This window comes from Ziziphus jujuba, chromosome 2, assembly GCF_031755915.1.
Source record: "Ziziphus jujuba cultivar Dongzao chromosome 2, ASM3175591v1".
In the NCBI taxonomy this organism is placed as follows: Eukaryota; Viridiplantae; Streptophyta; class Magnoliopsida; order Rosales; family Rhamnaceae; genus Ziziphus; species Ziziphus jujuba.
Window position 1 is genome coordinate 10,932,621 of NC_083380.1, and position 12,052 is coordinate 10,944,672.

At 33.5% G+C, this 12,052-nt stretch overlaps 2 protein-coding genes across 6 annotated transcripts; one reads left to right on the forward strand and one right to left on the reverse strand.

The window, feature by feature from the left end:
* The first annotated feature begins 87 nt into the window (after nt 1-87).
* On the forward strand, nt 88-1,956 carry LOC107418301 (elongation factor Tu, chloroplastic). The gene has a single exon (XM_016026987.4). The coding sequence runs from the start codon at nt 240-242 to the stop codon at nt 1,707-1,709; it is 1,470 nt and encodes a 489-aa protein (XP_015882473.1). The 5' UTR covers nt 88-239; the 3' UTR covers nt 1,710-1,956.
* Nucleotides 1,957-3,505: 1,549 nt separating this feature from the next.
* LOC107418302 (protein DEHYDRATION-INDUCED 19 homolog 5) lies at nt 3,506-7,661 on the reverse strand. 5 transcript variants are annotated; one of them, XM_048473048.2, is made up of 5 exons: nt 7,341-7,661; nt 5,512-5,576; nt 5,181-5,258; nt 4,881-5,095; nt 3,506-3,907 (listed from the first exon to the last, which is right to left on the reverse strand). In XM_048473048.2, exons 1-5 carry the CDS (start codon nt 7,417-7,419, stop codon nt 3,814-3,816), a joined length of 531 nt encoding a protein of 176 aa, XP_048329005.1. In that variant the 5' UTR covers nt 7,420-7,661; the 3' UTR covers nt 3,506-3,813. The 5 variants fall into 5 exon arrangements, with proteins under 5 accessions (XP_048329005.1, XP_048329004.1, XP_024929843.1 ...); XM_048473047.2 differs by having other exon boundaries at nt 5,512-5,624; nt 7,341-7,658; XM_025074075.3 differs by having other exon boundaries at nt 5,512-5,726; nt 7,341-7,655.
* Nucleotides 7,662-12,052: the final 4,391 nt, after the last annotated feature.

The following is a 12,052-nucleotide window of genomic DNA, read 5'->3' on the forward strand; positions in this document are numbered from 1 at the left end:
ACGTGTCATCTTCTCATTCAAATTGCATAGAAACTCCGCACCTCCATAAGTGATCGACTTCACTAGTAGCTCGAAATACACTCAGAGGCGAGGAAACGGATAGAATAGGAACAGACCCTGATATGAGAGGCCCTGTTTTCTTTACCTAAAAAGATAACACTCCCTCCCTCCCTCACTCCCAAATCTCCCAAAACCAAAACCTCCCAATCCCTTCTCTCTTTCTTAGAAGCTACTCTTCCATGGCAGCTATTTCTTCAGCAACAGCCTCAACTTCCTCAAAGCTCAAAAGCCAATATGCCTCACTTTCATCACCATCCCCTTCTTCTTCTTCTTCCCCAACTTCCCTCTCTCTCTCCTCCACCATTAAACCCACCACTTCCAAGCTAACCCATCTTTCTTCCTCCTTCTTCAACCCCTCCACCATTCTCCACCTCACACCCACCACCACAACCCGCCAACACCGCCCTTTCACAATCCGAGCAGCTCGTGGCAAATTCGAGCGCAAGAAACCCCATGTCAACATCGGCACCATCGGCCACGTCGACCACGGCAAGACCACTCTCACCGCTGCCCTCACCATGGCTTTGGCCGCCTTGGGTAACAGCGCCCCAAAAAAATACGACGAAATCGACGCCGCCCCGGAAGAGCGAGCTCGTGGTATCACCATCAACACCGCCACCGTCGAGTACGAGACCGAGAACCGCCACTACGCCCACGTGGACTGTCCCGGCCATGCCGATTACGTTAAGAACATGATCACCGGTGCTGCACAGATGGACGGTGCTATTCTCGTCGTCTCCGGCGCCGACGGCCCAATGCCGCAGACCAAGGAGCACATTCTCTTGGCTAAGCAAGTGGGTGTTCCTAATATGGTCGTTTTCTTGAACAAACAAGACCAGGTTGATGATGAGGAGCTTTTGCAGCTTGTTGAATTGGAGGTGCGTGAGTTGCTTTCTTCTTATGAATTCCCTGGTGATGATGTGCCAATTATTTCTGGTTCTGCTCTGTTAGCTTTAGAGGCTTTAATGGCGAATCCTAGTATTAACCGAGGAGAGAATCAATGGGTTGATAAGATTTATGAACTTATGGATGCAGTAGATAGTTATATACCCATTCCTCAAAGACAAACTGATCTGCCATTTTTGCTTGCCATAGAAGATGTTTTTTCGATTACAGGTCGTGGTACTGTGGCCACTGGCCGTGTAGAAAGGGGTAAAGTTAGGGTTGGAGAGACTGTGGAAATTGTTGGTTTGAAGGAAACAAGGAACACCACTGTTACTGGTGTGGAAATGTTTCAGAAAATTCTTGATGAGGCATTGGCTGGTGATAATGTGGGGTTGTTGCTTAGAGGTATTCAGAAAGCTGATATACAGAGAGGTATGGTTTTGGCTAAGCCCGGAACCATCACTCCGCATACCAAGTTCACTGCAATTGTGTATGTGTTGAAGAAGGAAGAAGGCGGTAGGCATTCGCCGTTCTTCGCTGGTTATAGGCCTCAATTTTACATGAGGACTACTGATGTCACTGGGAAAGTGACTCAGATTATGAATGATAAGGATGAAGAGTCCAAGATGGTTATGCCCGGTGACCGTGTGAAGATGGTTGTTGAACTAATTGTTCCGGTTGCTTGTGAACAAGGAATGAGGTTCGCTATCAGAGAAGGAGGGAAGACTGTTGGTGCCGGTGTTATTCAATCCATAATTGAGTGATAACAGAAAGGAAGAAGGAAAGAACAATCTTTGGCAATGGCAGTAAAATGCTCTTCACTTTTGAGTTGTGTCAAAACCTTTTTATCCTCAGCTGAAAATTTTTATCTAGTTTTTGTCATTTTACTCAATTTTTCATGAATCCAATGTCATATATTTTGTAGGACTGTTATCCTTTTCCCTTGGCTTTTTGTTCATCTGGTAGTGTAGTTGGATAATGTTGTTGTGATAAATTCCGCTTTAACTTTCACTTGAACTTGCACTGATAAATTGGATGGTTACCAGGCTGCTGGAAATGGATCTCTTTTGCTAAGCAAGTTTGATACTTTTTTTTTTCAGTTTGTCTTTATGAAAACTAAGCTGTGTTATGCGCATAATGCTCTGACATTTGGCTGCTTCTATTTCCTGAGGCTAGATATGTTTGCCTCTATTGAATCTGTGGTTTAGGTCCTGCATTCCAAGACCTTAATTTCCCTGTTTTTATTTTCCAACATTATTCTTACCCTCTAACAGGAAAGTTCGTGCCATAAATTCATAGCATTCTGTATTAGTGGGAAGCAAATATAGAAGAGATCCCAAACTTTGTGAAAGAAAGCAAACCCCATTCATTGCGTTCAGATTACAGGCCTTGTATTAATAATCTCCTCATCCTTTATTCCCTTTTCCTTTTTCTCTCTTTTTTTGTTGGGTTTTTTTTTTTTTTTTTTTTTTTTTTTTCGTATATACGTGCACGCATATATAACAGTATCATTGAATTTTTCTTTTTAAAATCTATTAGAAAATGATAATAGAAAAGATTGCTTTAATATTTCATCACCTGCATCTGCCTACGAAATAAATTAACCAAGGGCTTATCCAGAAAAACTGAAAAAACAAAACAAAAACAAACAAAAAAGTAGAAGTCGATTGAAGGGTTTATTGGTGTGTTTTTGCATGAACTGGCAGTGTCGTATGGCAGGAGGTTAGATGGGAATGGAGAAAAGCAATAAATAAACAAATCAATAATAAATAAATGGTAAGAGTGTTCTGAGTTTTGACAAAGCAGGTATCGATCTTTCTCGAATACGGTAATATGCTCTCAAATAATGAATATATAATATGCTATTAAGCTCTCAAGAATAACTAGTTTAGTTTGAAAATGTATATGCAGAATTCGATGAGAAAGATAGACTATTTTTAAGATGGTCCTATCTGGTTCCACCCCCATCAAATTGCAATGCAAGTTCGGGCGGTACATCACACATTCTGAAAAAAATCTCCATTGTTGGGAGACCAAGTTGAATGCTGAGAACCAAACTAGTTTTTTCATCAATGTCGGTTTTCATAAGCCTTTGGATAAGCTAATTTGGGCGTCTCTTTGGAACAGCTCAATGGTAAAAACCACTATTTCCTCAAACAATGATTTCAATTTGAATCCCTTGCCCCCAATATCAAAAAAAGATAAGCTAATTTCAGTTGCCTATGACCTTACAAAACGAAGTCTCTGCATGGTCATAAGCCCAAGGGTTCTGGATGCTCTCAAGCAGGCCAAAGTGAAAAGAATAAATAAATGAATTTTAACCAGCAGTATTCAGGACTACCAGTAAATCCAGGAAGCAGCACTTGCCAAAGACCATACCTTCTGCTCGCTACAACAGACTAGTCTCTACTCTCTATTTTCTGTAAATTGTGTTAGTCACTTATATAAACATCTAGACATTATTATAAATTATATACTACATAGTACACATATATTGTATGGGAATGTTAAATCTTGTAGAAAAGAAAACTTTTCTAGTAGAAGCGTTTGATTCTGCATATTATAGAAAGTAGCCTTAAAATAGGCTACATATATATATATATATATATATAGATTGGATAGATCTATTTCAGTAAATACATGTTGCCCTTGCCCTTGATGAGACTTAAATCATCAGCCATTCAAGGACAACTCTTTCTAAAATACCTAATATAGAATCTATATGCCTTTCTAAAAACATGCACCAGTATTAAAATGAAATGCCTACTGATGATGTAGCATCATTTGTTGCACGCTGATAACTGTATTACTGAAGCAGTAGCCTCCTGCATTTTCCAAAAGTTTTAAACTCCAAAATACTCAGAAATCCTAGAAAATGATGGACCCAATCAACTGTTGCACAAATTCTGCTTTCCGCTTTATTTCTTCAATATCCTCATCACAATGTGAAGAGGACTCACTGCTGCACAAGCAAAAACAATAATTAGACGGCAAAAATACACAATTTCTTGAGAATTACGAATTACAAATTTCAAATGCCTGTCAGCATTTATCAGGCCTGATGTGATACACGTGAACGTGGAATTTATGGTGTGCATCTCCCACCTTAAAATCAACGTTCATGCTGATCATAGCAATTTTGCATCATTTATATATGCATGCACAGATATATAGGTGTTTAGTTCTAATCAATAGCTTTTCTATATGTATATATATTCTTTGGTCCATTTCTGGGCGGACCACCATATTCCAAAGATATACCAGTAACAGGTAAGATGGCAAAGTGCATTAATTTTAGTTTCAGATGCTGATTTAAGTCCTTCAAACTAATAAAGGATGTGCTTAAAAAAGTATTAAAGGAAAAGAAAAGGCTACTTGTGTAGTATACTATCAAAAAGCTTTCACGATTTCAGCCTTCCATTGGGGTTTTAACTACTAAACTAGAAGGCAAATAAGGAAAAGAAAAAGTTGTAATTGCCTATCAGTTATTACTAGTTTACCACGTAGAAAAAGTTTTCATGGTTCTTTTGGCACTTGAGCTACCATGTCAAACAGAAAATAAGTAGAGGATAAAGGAAAAATAGGAAAATAGGAAACTCGTTTTCTAGCATATCTCATAATACATAAGCTATGGAATAATAATTAGGAATTCCAGTTCATTACCAATTGATTAGAAAACTTCATTGCTTGCTGCATTCATAACAATTCATAACTATGATTCTTCATTTTATGTATTCTTATGTAACTTTAACAAGATTTCCTAAAAAAAGTTAGCTTATGGTTTGGAATCTGCTTTTACTTTTAACAACTGTCATCGACTGTTTTGCACACAACAATGGTGCATTTTCAAAGGCAAAAGTTTCCAGGTTTACACTCATTAAATATCAGCACCACAACTGACTGTGATTTCAAAAAGAAAGGAGGTTGAAGTATACCTTTTCACATCAGCAGTGACAGCAACATCACTACCAGAAAGTTCATTTTTCTGAAGACTATAAGGATCTTGAAGAGATACACTGCATATAAATGGTGATAGCAGTGGATCAGGTGCAGAGTCATATGCATTTGCCCTTCCATTTCTAGACAGTTCCTTGCCAAGGGCTGCTGAACTACTAGTCCAAAAGCCAGATTTCTGAGATTTTCTTCTATGCTGGAAAAGACCAAATTTATTTTCAGGTTTGACGATATGCTCAACAAAGTTATAACGATATGGCAATCTAAAATAAGTGTCAAACCTTTAAGGAGCTTGCATGTTGCACCATAAAATGTCCAATTGCATCTTTCCCCAGATTTGCTGCACAAAGAGGGCAAACCTGAAATAGCAACATAAAAAAAAAAACCATCAGCTTAAACATATAACCAAAACTAAAATGTCAACTTACATGTTTCATTTATTTCAAGTTTTTTAGACAATGAAAAGCTGGTGTTTGAAGTTTGAGTAGCATGAAATAATCCATCCTTCAATAAACAGTCTCTTAGTCACTTGAGATTGTTCAATAAAAAAGCTCAACTCTAACTAGAATGAGTTGCACACTCAAGAGATTCATAGGTAAGAAATGCACGTACCGCATTTTTTAAGTCAAAGCAGTGTTCTTCCTGCAAGTGGATACAGAGAGTGGTAACTTCAATATCTACATAGCAGAAAGGGCATGGAAAACATGTCTTTGCATCATCATCTCCTTCAGAATCATCCATGGCTAAATTATGATCTGTTTTCATGAAAACGAAGTAGTAGGGGAGAGAGAGAGAGAGAGAGAGAGAGAGAGAGAGAGGTTATATACCTACAACATTAAATAGTGAAGCAGATATAAGAACTTTATCGAGCACAGAGGAATTTAAAGAAAATCCACAACATCATCATAATGAAAATTAAAGAAAAAGTAAACCCCCAATAAAACAATGAAAAAGACAGCAGTAAAACGATGGAAAGGACAGCAGCAAAAGATTAACCACATCAAGAGGATTTTGGTCTCTTACATATATTGAAGGTCTATACTCTTTGAAAAAATAAAGTTCTGATTAAATGAACATCTCAATTACTACGTCATTCTAATAAAAGAAAGAAAAGAGAAAGACTTGCATGGATTGTTGTGTTAAAGCCAGGACCTTTCAAGCTTATGCAGATACGATTAAAAACTACTAAATGGAACTCCTTTTGTTTAGCCTAAAAAAGAGAAAACTTCCTTTAGCGTATGCTTAGTGATAACAGCATCAAATTCAAGGACTAGCAGTACTTTTTATGCTCTCTAAGTAAACAATTCGACAACCAATGTCCATAAAACTCTTTTTTCCTATTTCATTTTAATTGGACTGATTCTTCAAAGTTCAGTCAGGTATTATATCTTTCACTTTGATTAAAACCAACTGAAATTGAATCAACATCGTCTACATCTTCAATAGAAACGATATCAAAGGCATCGGCTTAATATTTTCCTCATTCAACAGTTCATCTCTGAATGTGCAAGAAGTCCAAAACTTGAATGAACAATTATCTCTGTCCTTCAATATCTGCAATCTTGGGGTATCCAGAGACCTCTGAAATCTAGAAACATTCATACAATCTCTTCCAACCTTAGACACGGTGACTCCTGACATTGTTGATTTTGGTTGTAGCATTATCATACTGATTGATTTTGTAATCAATTTTTAGGAATTGGTTTAGCCTCCAAAATGTAGTTTACTGAAATATTAATTAAACATGGCAACCTAGTTCTAGATTCTAAAGTTTTCAGGCGCTTCTTATGGGAAATGCAATCTGACAATCCTTCATTATTTATGGTAGCTTGAAAATGCTTAAAAACTCTTCAGATTCCCCATTTACCATTATCTAAAAGGTAGATTGTAATCCTTTCCGATGAAAATACAACAAAAATATAGATTTTGTCTCAAAGAGAAGATTACTTTAGGAACATACCCATGTAAGAAATATGAAAGAGAAATACTAAGCGATTGGTAATTCAAGCAAAAGAGATCGTTCTATACATGAAATGAAGTTAAATTAGCAAAAACGTTTTTTTTTCTTTTCTTTTCTTTTTAACAAAAATTGTTGCTTTTAGCAAACAAATGAAAGGAAACAGAAAACTTTGAAACAAAAAGTTTCCCAAGTTGGAGTAGCATAAGAAAGTCAACAACTTTAAAGACCTTAAGACTTAAAAAAATCCATTTCCTACGAGATCAAATAAGCCATTGTTCTAGACTTAGTTAAAAACCTCTAAACCTGTGCTACCCCAAATTCCCAAAAATTCACCAGATTCCACCTTAGGACACATTCTATTACTTAATTTTACTTCCAAAAAACAAAAACAACAAAACAAAATTAAAAACATCCAAAACACATTCTAAACTCAAAAGAGCAAATCAAGTAGGAAAAAAATAAGAAATTAAAATCAAATTACCAGAGTGAAGCCGAGCAGCATAGACAGCAGAAAGGTGTCTGGCGGTGTGAACCTTTGAAGGCCAGAAGTCAACATCCATGGCGTCAGCTTACCGGCGACCTGACGTCAACTTTTTTTTTTTCCGGGGCGAGAATTGAAAGAATCCTGGAGTTTGGGAAACTGGGTTTAAGATGATAAAGTCTGTGAGAAAGAGAATCAATCAGTTTTGTTTATGGGTTGAAGAACATGGGGAGCTCTATTGCTTACTTCTTCACATATATTGCTCTCTCTTACACTGAGAAAGCTTTTCTCTGACACACAAAAGCTTACTCCATGGATAACTGACACGTGGACATACCCATTGAAATTCTGTAATTCTATGACTTTTTTTTTTTTTTTTTGGGGGTTCAACTTATTCTATAATAATTACACAAAAAAAACAAAAAAATGATTAATATAATGTTTCTCTTTTTTTTTTTTAAAAAAAAAAAAATCTTTATTGGCATGTGTTAAAAAAGAGATAAGAAACATTTATGCCCAAAAAAAATTCATTTGGTAAATAAATGCTTCTTTTTTTTTTGGGTGCATTTTATATGTTTTGATTAAATTTTCTTTAACAAGTTAATTCATGGAAATAAATGATTTATTATTTACACAAAAAAATGGAAATAAATAATTTATTAGCTTTTGTCTAAACCTTTGTTTAGTTTTGCACGGTTTAAATATGAGAAAAGGAGTGAGGAATCAACTTGTTTTTTTTTTTTTTTTTTTACTATTTTGTTTTTCCTTTTTCTTTTTACCAATTGTTATTTCCCTATTTGTTACTTTTGTACGTAAATGGCTTTAGTTTAAGCTATAAGAAATATTTTTTTTTTTTAAACATACATTTGTTTTTCTCCTGACCAAACAAAGACATTTTCTTCTGGAAATCCGAAATCCGTGGTCTATTTTTTTGTTAATTGGAAATCCGGGTCATTATTACAACAAATTTTAAACCATTCTCATCGTATAAGTTTTTTTTTTTTTTTTTGCTTTTAACCCCATGTAAATTTTCTAGAAAAAAAAAATTTATTACCAAACCAATAGAAAAATAAATTTTATTATCAAATTATCTTCATTTATCAAACTCCCTTCGTAAATTTTTATTTTTTTATTTTTGATGAACATCAAACTACCTTCTCAAATGTTAAGCAAAACTATATACACTATTATTTAATTTGCAATAGCGATCAAATATATAATTTAAGAAAAAAAAAATTTACACTATTTCCGGATACTACTTCCAACATATGTATGTTTTCTTTTTTTTCTTTTTTTTTTTTGATTGTGGGGGTAAATTCCTACACATGGGTTTTACTTATATGTTTATGAGTATAAAAGTTGTACTCCAAAAAATATTATAAAATTGTCCAATATTTTGGACCGATAGTGATTAATCCTATTTTCATTTTAAAGAAAACTATTTAGTCCAACATTTTGGACCGATAGTGATTAGCTTGATTAGCCCCATTTTCAACCGACAGACAAATTATTTACAGTCAATCTCTATGCTTTTCAAACATTCCAATCCATGCGTAGTGGAAAATTGGTTTGTTGTTTTCAACATGACTTCAAAGGTAGTATGGTTCTAATTGGCGACCAATACTCTTAAGGTCTAACAACTTCTTATGGAAAGTGATTGAGAAAAAAATTAAGATTCTAAGTAAGTTTTAAAGGAAAAGAAAAAAAGGTCCAGACCAAGACAACCTAATTAACACATAGATAGGGCACGAGCAAACAATTGCTTTAACGTCAAGGTCCTCAAGGGATTGATGGTGACTAGAAAAGGTTTGTTCTTGGAAAAAATAATAATAATAATGAAAGAAAAAATTGAACTAGGGACGGTGCATTACACCTAGACAAAGCCAACACATACATTTGAATAAAACACAGTGGTGGGCCATTCTCTTATTAGGAAAGCTACTAATCTATGCTGGCTCTTCTTAAAGATTGAAAACCCCTTTGTAGGGTTTTAACAAAGACTCATTATTAAAGGCTCTGCCATTATTTTATTCATCAAACAATTGGCATTTTTCTATCTCTGCTGCTCAACTTAAATCCTTTTGTAAAATTATCTTGGGGAAAAAGACAAAGCCAAAAATAGTAAGACTTAGTATGGGTTATTGGGTCTAATTAGGACCTTTAGGACTTTTTCAGCTGGTTGGTGTTTGGGTCCAAAACAACTTGGGCTATAGTCTAAACCTTATTAATGAGAGGCCTGTAATGTTAAGCTTTGTCTAAGATTACTTTTTGATTTCTTGGAGGAAAAAATAAAATAAAATAAATCTCATATACATTTATTGTATGGGTAATTTGATGAAACATATCACTTGTAATTGGACACTTAAATAACTATTTTATAGAACCCACATATTTTATTTTAAAATTATGTAATATTGTGTTTGATAACAAGTTGTTGAGATATGTTGAATATGATAATTGAAAGTGATAACAATGACATTTTTATAAGTTTTTCTCTCTTAAGGAGGCATAAAGTCATCTAAAAGAGCTAAGCCCTTCCAAAAGTGGTTTTAAAGCAGTATTTCAGAAATCATATGAAACATGATCTTAAATAGCTTGCTCCATATTATAATATATTAATCATATGAATATGCAGAAATCTTAACTTCTATACTTTGTATCTCAGGAAAAAGAGGGATAAAGGAAAATCTACATTTTGAAGATTATTTCAGATTTTTGCTTTTTTTCAAAGAGAGAAAAATTTCTAGTTTAGCTGGACAGAGCTAGAATTGAGCACCAAAAAGGGCAAAGGGTGAGTGAAACAGCCAAATAGGTGAATAAGTTAAGCTAAGCAAGAACAGGTGTCACAGTGGAGCCGACAATATTGAAAAGGAGCTCAAACCAAACTCAGTCAAATTCTGAACTTGACCAGTTTTCAGATATTTGCTTTGCAATAATTTTTGTCACCTGACCATTTTGTACAAAGATTTCAAAAATCTGTTTTTATGGCCATCATGAAGATATCATGACCTGGTCCTATTAATAAAATCAACAAAGAAAAGAAAGAAAGAATGTTGTAGTACAACATCAGTTTCTCTCTGCTCTCCCTCCAATTTTTTGGGGATTTCACTACTATTCAGGCCATTTTAAGGAAAAAATATATATATATATATATATTATTAAAGCACTTGTTTTGATGGGATTTATAAATTTTTACGTCAGACAATAATATGAAGAAAATAATTAGATAGGGCATTGCATTCTTTTTTTTTTTTTTTTTTTGCTTACAAGGGCATTGCATTCTTAATTACATATGTTAATGAACAAATTAATTAATGAATATTACTGGAAGAAGCTTTTAGTGGAAGACCAACAATATATACTACACAATCTTGCTTATTAGTTGCAGTGACAAAAATTCTCAATAGCATATATAGCTATTATTTTTGAAACATTGAATCTAAATTCAATCATACAGAAGTCTAATATATATTATAATAAAAAAAAATAAAAATGAAAATGAAATCTTGCTCAATTCTAGAGCAACTATTTTTGAAACAATAAATCTGAATTCAATCACCTAGAAGTCTAATATATATTATAATGAAAAAAATAAAAATAAAAATAAAATCTTGCTCATTATATAGGTAATATTTTTGAAACAATGAATCTGAATTCAATCACCTAGAAATCTAATATATATTATAATGAAAAAAAAATAAAAATGAAAATGAAACCTTGCTCAATTATATAGCGACTATTTTTTAAACAATAAATCTGAATTCAATCATCTACAAGTCTATTATATATTATAATAAAAAAAATAAAACCTTGCTGATTATATAGTTAATGTTTTTGAAACAATGAATCTGAATTCAATCACCTAGAAGTTTAATATATATTATAATGAAAAAAAATAAAAATAAAAATGAAATCTTACTCATTATATAGCGATTATTATTAAAACAATAAATCTGAATTCAATCACCTATAAATATAATATATATTATAATAAAAAAAATAAAAATAAAAATGAAACCTTGCTGGTTAAATTAAAAGGCAAAACCTATAGAGGACTCATTGAACTTGACGACCTTAAGGCAATAATCTATTTTATAATGTCTTAAGACATTGAACCGGTCACAAGATGATGAGAATTTGGCATATACTTTGACATAAAGCGATATGAGCTGATTTCTACCATAAAATAAAAAAAAAAAACAAAAAAAAAAAAAAAAAAAAAACACAAAAGAGATATGTACTAATTGGGCGGGGTAAAAAGTCATTCAAATTTCACCTTTTTATGATTTCTAACCAAGGGATTGTCTGAAAGGTTGAAGGGCAAAAGGGAGACAAAGTAATTTTTCAGTGCTTTCCAATAAGCATGAATCTCATTTCTCAATTGCGTGGAAGTGCAATCTTAAGGTCCACATGAAAGAGGAAAAATTAATGCTAAAAAAATAAAAAATAAAAAAATAAATTAACAGGAGGTCATATAGCCACAAGTCATGATATAATTGGTCATAATGCATCATGTGCATCTAGATCTATTTCCTTGAAGCTTGTGTCCAACTTGCAACTTTAGTTAAGAGTTAGTATGATGCAGTTAATGAAAAAAGTAAAAAGAAGGAGATGAATGATTACAAACAATAAAGTTAATTTTTATTATATATTATGTTTAAAGATTGAAGATCTTCGTAGCTGGAATCTGCCGGATACCAGTAGGCACATCA

What these genes read in the sequence shown, in the direction of transcription:
- LOC107418301 (XM_016026987.4), top strand. Translation starts at nt 240, where the DNA reads ATGGCAGCTATTTCTTCAGCAACAGCCTCAACTTCCTCAAAGCTCAAA.
- LOC107418302 (XM_016026988.4), bottom strand. Translation starts at nt 7,419, where the DNA reads ATGGATGTTGACTTCTGGCCTTCAAAGGTTCACACCGCCAGACACCTT. An exon ending in TGCTGCTCGGCTTCACTCTG is followed by an intron (nt 5,655 to 7,340) that starts GTAATTTGATTT and finishes TCATGAAAACAG; the next exon opens with ATCATAATTTAGCCATGGAT. An exon ending in GCTTTGACTTAAAAAATGCG is followed by an intron (nt 5,259 to 5,511) that starts GTACGTGCATTT and finishes TTGCTATTTCAG; the next exon opens with GTTTGCCCTCTTTGTGCAGC.